This window comes from Syngnathus typhle, linkage group LG14, assembly GCF_033458585.1.
Source record: "Syngnathus typhle isolate RoL2023-S1 ecotype Sweden linkage group LG14, RoL_Styp_1.0, whole genome shotgun sequence".
In the NCBI taxonomy this organism is placed as follows: domain Eukaryota; kingdom Metazoa; phylum Chordata; class Actinopteri; order Syngnathiformes; family Syngnathidae; genus Syngnathus; species Syngnathus typhle.
The window spans coordinates 11,528,645-11,538,359 of NC_083751.1; the positions used below are offsets into that span (position 1 = coordinate 11,528,645).

At 43.1% G+C, this 9,715-nt stretch overlaps 2 protein-coding genes and 1 long non-coding RNA gene across 4 annotated transcripts; 2 read left to right on the plus strand and 1 right to left on the minus strand.

The window, feature by feature from the left end:
• Positions 1-858: 858 nt before the first annotated feature.
• Positions 859-1,280, plus strand: LOC133167364 (spindle assembly abnormal protein 6 homolog). The gene is made up of 2 exons (XM_061298120.1): positions 859-956; positions 1,023-1,280. Exons 1-2 carry the CDS (start codon positions 861-863, stop codon positions 1,263-1,265), a joined length of 339 nt encoding a protein of 112 aa, XP_061154104.1. The 5' UTR covers positions 859-860; the 3' UTR covers positions 1,266-1,280.
• Positions 1,281-2,970: 1,690 nt separating this feature from the next.
• Positions 2,971-4,315, minus strand: LOC133167015 (uncharacterized protein K02A2.6-like; the record flags this gene model as incomplete). The annotated part of the gene is made up of 1 exon (XM_061297495.1): positions 2,971-4,315. A coding segment is annotated over exon 1 (1,323 nt), but the record flags the coding sequence as incomplete, so codon positions are not given.
• Positions 4,316-4,671: 356 nt separating this feature from the next.
• LOC133167486 (uncharacterized) lies at positions 4,672-8,924 on the plus strand. Of its 2 annotated transcripts, XR_009717991.1 has the most exons (4): positions 4,672-4,867; positions 5,311-5,490; positions 5,592-5,912; positions 6,517-8,924. It is a non-coding gene; the product is annotated as an uncharacterized LOC133167486 (long non-coding RNA). The 2 variants fall into 2 exon arrangements; XR_009717990.1 differs by having other exon boundaries at positions 5,592-8,924.
• The last annotated feature ends 791 nt before the right edge of the window (positions 8,925-9,715 follow it).

Below are 9,715 nucleotides of genomic sequence, written 5' to 3' on the forward strand. Positions count from 1 at the left end.
AAAAATTCCAAATTTGAAATTCAACCACATTCTCCAAAATTTCATTTTTCTATTTTAATTTCTACATTTTTCAGCCGATTCAACCCATTCCAACTTTCAACTGTTCATCTTTTGCCTACCTATTCCACAACTTCCCACTTACCAAAAACTTCACCTATATTTCCTTTTTCCCTTCTCATTTCTACATTTTTCAACCGATTCAACTTGTTTCAACATCATTCTGCAGCATTCCTTCAATATTTATTCAACTTCTTCACCTTCACACGCAATTTCTTCAGGAATTGCAAATTCTAGTTTATGATTTAAAATAAGTACATGAACAATTCTTTGATTACCAAATTATTTCAGGAGTTAACTTAATCAAAGACTACTGCTTTACGTTCTAACTTATTTTCCGTCTTATTCTTTCAATGGGGATGACCAAAATGGCTCTTGACAACTGTCGACGTCGTCTTATTGCGTTTCAGGCTGAGAAGGAAGCACTGGAGCTAAAATTGAAAAAGACAGAAGATGATCTGACGAGGCGGCTCAACGACGCCGAGCAGGTTCTGTTTCTTGTTGCCATTTTTTGTTGCTAAATCTAAAAACAGAACAAGCTGCAGCTACAATAATTAATTGACAAGGCATTTTTTATCAAATGAATTGACAGCTGCTTTGTTCTGTGATTCATTATTTCGATACGCAAACTTGAAATTGTCCAAATGTGCAATTTCGGCCTCGCACCAGTACTCCGTAATAACGGACCGATTATCATTTTAGTGAAATGCTGATAATCAGGTGCAGAGTTCCGATAATCAGTCCATCTAAAACTAAACCTTTTAAAATGAGATTGAATTAGGTTCGGCGTCACGCTGTCGGAGATGGAGCGCATGCGTCTGGAATGGACTCTTGAGAAGAACTCTCTTTGCAGCCGCCACGCTGACGAGTTGCGCCGTGAGCAGGAGAAGGCGGCCGACGTAAGCCCGACTCCCCAACCCCCTCCGGCCAACCCTGTGGCGCCGAGTGATGATGATATGTCACAGTTGCAGGAGCGCCAGCAGCAGCAGACGCAAAAGCACTGTCAGGATCTGGAGCGCGCTCACCAGCGCGACAGCCAGCAGATGCAAAGCCGCCTGGTGCAGCTGGAGACCTCCTGTGGGGAGCTGAGTGACAGGGACTACCAAAACCAGGCCGCCCTCAGGGACCTCAAGGCCAAACTGGTGGCCGCCAAGGAGGTACGTCTGCCATTTTTGTCATATTCACAGCGCCAGATAGAGAGCCCATGAAAACAATAGTTAGGTGTAAAATTCCACTGCCTATACAATGACTCAGCAAAGTGAACTCAAGAGTACGGGCTTAACACTCTTGGAGCCAAGGCCCATAGTTCCAACCATGGCACCAGTCCATAAAGTCAGAATAAATAAATGCTGACAGTTTTGTTTGGTCGTATTCATAAACGCACCTCGTTTGTGTGAACCCGTTTCATCTGACCCAAAGCGGGAAGCCAGGATGGATTCCGTTGTATGAAAGGCAGATACTAGATGTTCACGCTTTGCCAATGTGCTGCCACCCACTGGACGAATTGTTGTGCGTGTCACTCCAGCATGCAGGACTGTCTCAGAAAATTAGAATATTGTGATAAAGTTCTTTATTTTCTGTAATGCAATTAAAAAACAAAAATGTCATACATTCTGCATTCATTACAAATCAACTGAAATATTGCAAGCCTTTTATAATTTTAATATTGCTGATTATGGCCTACAGCAGGGGTGGCCAACCCACGGCTTGGGAGCCGCATGCGGCTTGCAGGTGTTTCAAGTTAGACAATTCAAGTGATTAGTTGAATACTGTTGTATCGTGGGGCGGCTCGGTGGCGCACTTGGGTAGCACGTCCGCCTCACAGTTAGGAGGTTGCGGGTTCGATTCCACCTCCCGCCCTCCCTGTGTGGAGTTTGCATGTTCTCCCCGGGCCCGCGTGGGTTTTCTCCGGGCACTCCGGTTTCCTCCCACATCCCAAAAACATGCTTGGTAGGCCGATTGAGCACTCCAAATTGTCCCTAGGTGTGAGTGCGAGTGCAAATGGTTGTTTGTCTCTGTGTGCCCTGCGATTGGCTGGCAACCGGTTCAGGGTGTCCCCCGCCTACTGCCCGATGACGGCTGGGATAGGCTCCAGCATGCCCGCGATCCCAGTGGGGACTAAGCGGTACAGAAAATGGATGGATGGATGGATGTTGTATCGTGGCCGTAATGACGCGCACACTCTCCAAGTTTAAAGGACGTTTAATAAGAATGGCACACCCAGTACAAGCACATGTTTCTGTCTTGTACAACTTCTTCTGTCCAACATCAATCCTCAGTAGTCAACTCTAAGGCGAGGGCGCCCTCTACTGGGTAAAAGTAGAAGTATCACATTGGCAGAAAATAAGCACTGAAATAATACTTATACCAACCAACATTACCACATCAATACACCACATCTCCCCCACATTTAAGCAAAAACAACATGTGTTATACACTCAATAAAACATAAACAGAAAAATTACTTAATGTAACTCAGTATGACTTTTTTTTTTTCAATAACATTTTACTTTAAGGAACAAAGTCTTTGAGGTGAACAGGGGTATGTCTCTCTCTACTACAGTGCTTCTCAATTATTTTCTGTTACGCCCCCCCCTAGCAAGAAGAAAACTAATCGCGCCCCCCCTCCCCACCGTGACTATCCTAACTTGTCTTGTAAGTCGTAAAATGTTGCACTGTCGCAAACGTGACAGAAGTAACAATGAGAGCGCCACTGCCCCCTGCTGTAGTAAACGCGCAATTACACTTTATTCTAGTACTGCCAAAAAAAAAGCCTGTTCCCCAGGGTCACACGCGCCCCCCCAGGAATAGCACCGCGCCCCCCAAGGGGGGCGCGCCCCACTATTTGAGAAGCACTGCTCTACTAGAACGTCTCAACTCTGTCTGTGGTGGTACAACCTTTTCATCCTGGGTATTGGTAGCAGGTAGTAACTCTGACACCTTCTCTGAATTAGAACTCAGTTCTAACATCTGTGGTTTATTTATTTCCGGTAGTGGAATCTTTGCAATAGTCTCTGGAAAAAATACTAAGCTTTTCTCCTTCTCCACCGTTGTCTCGAGATTGGACAATCTTGCTCTTACTTGATCTACATGCCTTTTCACAACTTGACCAGTACCAACACTAACGGTATAGGAAAGGGGTCCTGAAGTGTTTTGGATAACACCAGGAATCCATTTCGGTCCATAGGAATAGTTCCTGATGAGTACGTCCTCTCCTGACGTAAACCCTCTCTGCTTACTCCGTGTGTCATGATTTTCTTTCTGTTTAAGTTGCTTTTGTTGCACTTTGGTTTTCAAATCCGGAACAACCAAATCCAGGGCGGACCTTAGTCTGCGTGACATCATGAGTTCGGCAGGTGATAAGCCTGTTGTTGCGTGAGGTGTGATCCGGTAGCTAAACAAGAATCTTGATAACCTTGTTTGTATTGTCCCTTCTTTCATCTTCTTCATCCCCTCTTTAAAAGTTTGAACTGCTCTCTCTGCGAGTCCATTTGAGGATGGGTGAAAAGGAGCGGATCTCACATGACTGATTCCATTTTGCTTCATGAACGCTTCAAACTCAGCACTTGTGAAGCAAGTTCCATTGTCGGACACCAGCATTTTTGGTATTCCAAAATTACTAAAGCTCTGTCTGAGTTTCTCGATGGTGACTAAGGATGTGCATGTTTTTGTAGGGTAAACATCCAACCACTTTGAATGTGCATCCACAATTACGAGAAACATTTCTCCTAGAAAAGGTCCTGCATAGTCCACATGAATCCTTGACCATGGGGATTCAGGCCATTCCCACGGGTGTAGAGGAGCAGAAGCAGGTGCTTTTTGATGTGCCTGACATTCGTGACATGCTTGAACCGTTCTCTCGACATCCTGATCCATTCCAGGCCACCACATGTATGATCTTGCCAAACCTTTCATTTTAGTCATTCCTGTGTGAGTTTGATGTAACATTTTTAACATCCTACCTCTTCCTTTGGCAGGGATGACCACTCGAGCTCCCCAGAGAACACAGCCATCTCTAACACCGAGCTCCAATTTTCTCTGGTGGAAAGCTTTCAGATTTGGATCGGTTTCTGTGGGCCACCCTTTCAGGATGTATTCATGAACTTGTGATAAAACAGTGTCTTTTGCCGTCCAGCTCTTTATCTGCTTTGCATCTATCAATGTCTCATCCAACATGTCCATCATAAGTACTTGCTCAGTACTCTCCTCTTTCCTTAACTTGACAGGAACTGGCATCCTGCTCAAGGCATCTGCATTTGCATGATGTTTGCCTGGTTTGTAGACAATGTTGTATTTGTATGCACTCAACTTCACAGCCCACCGCTGCACTCTAGGTGATCCCATTTGAGGAATTGGCTTCTTCTCATTGAACAGATAAATCAATGGCTTGTGATCCGTGTAAATGGTAATAATACAAAATAGAACTGGTTATTCCCCCCGCAAAAATAGCTTAGGGTCTTCTCACTGCTGCAAGGTCGCCATTTAAGGTGACATACAGTGACGCATAGAATCCAAAATTTACCTCACTGCTTCCGTTTCGGAGATACGTATTACACATTTATTTTATAGCGATGACGTCAGGTAGCCCCACCCCCTTGTTTACTTCCAAACGACCCAAAATAGTGCCGTTCGTTGGTGTTTCGCTTGTGCTGGTTTGTGCTGCAAAAATGGTACCGATTGTGCCGGCTGCTACGGTTTTGCAGATATTACACATTTAATTTATAGCGAAGACGTCACCCAGCCTCACGTCACTGTATTTTGTCGCAAATTTCAAGCTCCTGGAATGCTCCTGGTGCAGGACGAATACAAGGTAAATATGTTCTTAGCCTTTTTTTTTCTTTTTTTATCTTACAGAAAACTTTCACTGCGGGGAATGGATTTGAGTACGAGGATATTTCTGTAATTATGTTGGTATTGTGCTCATTGATCAATTTCCTTGTTTTCAATAAGCCTATGTGATCTTTTTTTTTCAATTACATCTGACATGCAAAAGGTTAACCGCAACCTAAATACCCTGATGAGTCTATGTCTGCTCCAAAACATTAATTAATGCAACAATTAGTACATGTATGTGAAGTTGATGACAGCCAGAAAAAGAAACTTGAAAACGTGAAAAAATAACTTTCTTTGTCAAAGGGAACATTATCAACATTTTTTTCCAACAATTCAAACAATGAATCACTGCACTGTGTAGAACACAGCATGTGGGAAGATCTTAGTATTTACTGATGCTGCTTTCACTCCACTTCCCAGGTCATTATAGATCTCCCAGGCATATGAAGTCCTCCTGCAGTATGCCACATAATGCCCGAGAGAATCCTGTGTCAGTCCTGGTTCAAAGCCAATGACTGCTCTCAAAGTAAAGGTCTTCTCTTTTAGCTCCAGACTGGAGGGAAATTCAAGCAAGGCAACTTCCTTGCAACTGCTACCAAGGTCAGTGTCAATCCACACAAACTCTCCCAGATTGTAGCTGTGAGTAACATTACCTGAACACAGAGCCTTGCCTGTATTGTTGTCCTGTGTTTTGAATGAAGACGGACACTGGGAAGGATTTCCAATTGGCCTGAGGCAGAGAGAGTCAGGAAGGCTGAGTCCCTCTTCAGCAGCAGTCTGAAGAGAAGCCATGCCACAGGTCTGCAGGACAGCAACGTTTGGACAAACAAGTGAAACTTGCCTTGTTACTTGTTGGCTTAAACTGCAGTACTGTGAGGAGCATTGTTTTATCAAATAAACACTTGGGATATTCCTCATTGCGCTCTCAATTACAGTGGAGATGTGGCATTGCGCATCAATTTGGAGAGCACCAGAGGTCAGGAGGACAGGTTTGAATATTTCCCCCAGCAGTTATGCCCTCTGTGAGTATACCTATGGGTTCACACTCTGTGTTGTGATGGTTTTCACCAGGTGGAGGAATTGGTTCCCACGTTCATAGTTCAGAACAGTCTTTTCAAATGAAAAACTTTCACAGAAAGAACAGCATAAGCATTGCAACACAGAATCAAATGCACAAGTATTGAGCACAAACACTTTTGATGTGCAAAGTTTAACAGGCTGTTGATGGTTCCCGTTTTTCAACAATGGTACCTTGACTTTTTTCCAGCCCACTTGTGTGTCAATATGCAGCCATTCAGGACAAGGAGAGAGATATGAAGTTATCTTTCTTTTTTTCGGTGGGACCGCTAAACCTCTCCAGTTTTCAACTGCACTGTCAGTAGATGCATCTGGCTGCAGATTTTTCTCCCCTTTTGTTTACTACTTCAGTTTGAGAAGTACTGCAGACATTGTCAGGCTCTCTGACGGTCGTGGCATCACACACATCGCTCTTTTGTTTTGCAAAGCAAATCCGCATGTTTCACTCAATGAAGGAAAGATGACGAGCAACAAAGCGGTCCACACGAATGGGTAGGCTTTCATGCTTGAAAAGGCCTTTTTTTATGTTTTTGAACTCTGCTTCAACAGCTGCGGAACTTGCAGTGATGCTGGCGCTTTTGAAGAGAGGGACCATTATTGCTGTCCAGAGTGGCAAGTAACTTCCAAGTCTTGTTATTTGGGGAATAATCTCAGGGAGGAAGTGGGTGTTGTCTCTATCCCCATCAGCCATGGCAAGTGACCTGCTCTCCTCACATATTTCTGTCACCCACTCTCGGACATTAGTCTGGATGTGCTGATTTAATCCATCACTTGGTTCTTGTCCCTCAACTTCCTCATCTGAAATGGGGACAAATTCCTCTGCGATTGGCGCTCTCAAGTATTTCTTGCACCTTTCTGATGGGATAGGGGCTCCAGAATTGTCATTACCCTCCGTCTCACTCAGTGCCACAATGGTGATAGCACGAAGAAGTTCTTTTGCATGTTGCAAACATTGTGACTTAAGAAGCTGTGCTATTGACCTAACAAAGAAATCCTTAAAACGAGGTCTTTTGTTTTTCAGGCAGTCCCATCGGCAGATCATCTTAATGCAATGTGCTACATCTACCCTGACAAAACATGGGGGTAGATGTCCAGGTTGATTCCCACGTGAAATGTTATAGCACTCATTTATGTAGCTCTTCAGATCAGGATGAGGGGTAAAAGCTTTGACTAGAGCTCCAAGAATGGCCAGAGAAAAGCCACTCACTGCTTTTTTAGGAACAGATGCACCTGCATGGATCCATTCCTTCAGCCACTGTGTGATAGCATTAACATCTTTCTTCTCTGACAGCATCTGCATGACTGGGACACTGGAGCTGGTATGCCCTGTCATAACACCCTGATACAGGAAGATATGGCCAGACATGCCATTCGGCCTCATCAGTTTTTTAACTATTGAGCCAGTTGCATCAACACATAATATTGGGTGGGATTTCTTTAAGCTCTTGTACACATGCATTTGTGTTTGACTCCAATAGTGACAGAAGAACTTGTCAAGTCCAATGTCTTTGATGCTGTCACTGTGAGGTGCACTGTATTTCAACATCTGCAATGATAAAATTGGATTTTGGTCACCTAATGCCAAATCATTTTTCTCTTGCTTTGCCTTGCGGACGGTGGCCAAATTTGGCAGGTGGCTTGGCTCAGGGTCTCCGAAGTCCATCGATTTATTTGCCTGTGATGCTCGCCATACATGTGGTTCCATCCTGCCCTCACAAAGTTCCTTGGCTACCTGCACACGCAACTGTTCAGATAGAAACCGCTTTGAGCTACCAGTGTGTAGGGAGTCATCACTGTTCTTAATGAAACAGTTCAATATTATTGGACTGTTAATTTCTGGCTCCCCACTACAATTAATGTTGAGAATGACACTCCTTGCAGTATCCTCTGATTTCGATATAATTATTTGAGACCAATGGATAGACCTTGGCTCTTTTAAAAACAAATGTGCAAGGAGTTTTGACTGTTTTCCAGATTTGTTCATTTAGGATGTGGGTCCAGGTGCCAGGCTTCAAAATTGTATATTCTCTTTTTCGGGTTCAACTGTTCTTATCTCTGTATTCAGCCTTTTCCGGAATAAATTCCATCCACTTGTCAAAAGGAATATGAAGCTGAAAGGACTGTTCAGGTCCTTATTCCGAGCTTGCTTCACTGCTAGTTTCAGGATCAGTTTCATCATGACTGAATCCCAGAGCTGACAAGATATTGCGTCTGTTTGTTTTTACAAAGGTGTACAGAGCCTTTGCAGACATCTTCTTTTCCAACTGGTCACTCAGATCTGTCCACACAGTAGCGCTTGGAGTGGCTACGTTACCATTTTCAAGTATGGCCTCTTTTGATGAGCAGAGAACTGCAACAATTAAATCATTGTCTACTGCTGGTTGTTTGGGCATCTAGTTGAAGGACAAATATAAATATAATCAGGATTCATTGCTTGAATAATTAAAATTACACATGCGTGATCATTATAATTGCTATGCATGGACGGAAAAATGATGCAAAGGGAAAAATATTTTGACATCAAAATGTATCAAGCATGCTTTCTTTAGTAATTTAGTTTTCTTGGTCAGTGCAAATTACACATGTATAATAAGACAATGTTAGCCAACTAACTATTCAGACTACCTAGGGTGTTTTTAATTCTATATTGTAGGAACTTTTTTTTTTTACATTTTACTTACATTGGTCAATGGTCACTTCCCAGAAAAAGACGCTTTCTGTCACTCACTGTTATTAAATCTTCGGAGATAGTTGTGCATTTGTCGCTTGAAAAAGTTGCACGTCTTTGTTTTTCGCCACCCTGTTGCGATATGTCTTACAGGTGCGCTTGATTTGGTTCCCCCGTGAGATTTTGTTTCCCCTGCCGCGGGAGCGCGCACACCTTATTTGGAAACCGAAAAACCGATGTCGTACGGCGTCAGCACTACGTTGTTTTCAATAAAAACATGAAGAACTCACGTTTGCGTCAGTCAATTTTCATTTTTATAAAGGATTATTCTCATTTGATGTCTTTAAATTCATCCGCGTTTTGCCATTGAAGCGGAGTGCGTCTAAAGACCAGTCGTACAGACGGAATACTCATTAATTCACCAAAAAGCAACAATATAATTACGTGAGCTCTTTGCATAAACCTCGATGCAAAGAAACTCCTCTTTTTGGGTACAGGCTACAAGGAGTATGTATTGCAAAGGAGACTTTATACTTAATTGTGATCATCATTCATCCATCCATCCATCCATTTTATTTTATTACTCAGGTATTTTCAAAGCAAATTAATATCGTTGCATTTATTAATTTGCTTTAACATGACAGCGCAATATAATTAAAAGCTGACACTAGCAATGTCAAACGTGTTCATTTAAGAAAAAGCCACACACGTTTTGTCATCAAATCTTTCATAACGAGAATGATTTCAGTGAATTGATTTGAATGAATAATTGAGAAGACATTTCAGTTCTGAAGGCTCCTTTTGTCCCAAGCAAAGTGACAGATGGTGGGGAGGGGGGATATAAATTGTAACAAAAACTCTATAAAAAATGTCAAGCCATGAGAATATGTTTACCCCCCCCCCCCCCCCTTTATTTTAAGAACGGTGAGTGCTGGACTCCAGCTGTTTTTTTTCTGTCTCCCTGGGGGTCTGTTCAAGTTGTGTGGGAAATTTAAACAGGTCCCCTCATTCCTAGGCCAAATTACATGGGGGGAACAAATCCCCACAGCTGCCCCGTGAGAATATGTTCCCCCCCCCTTA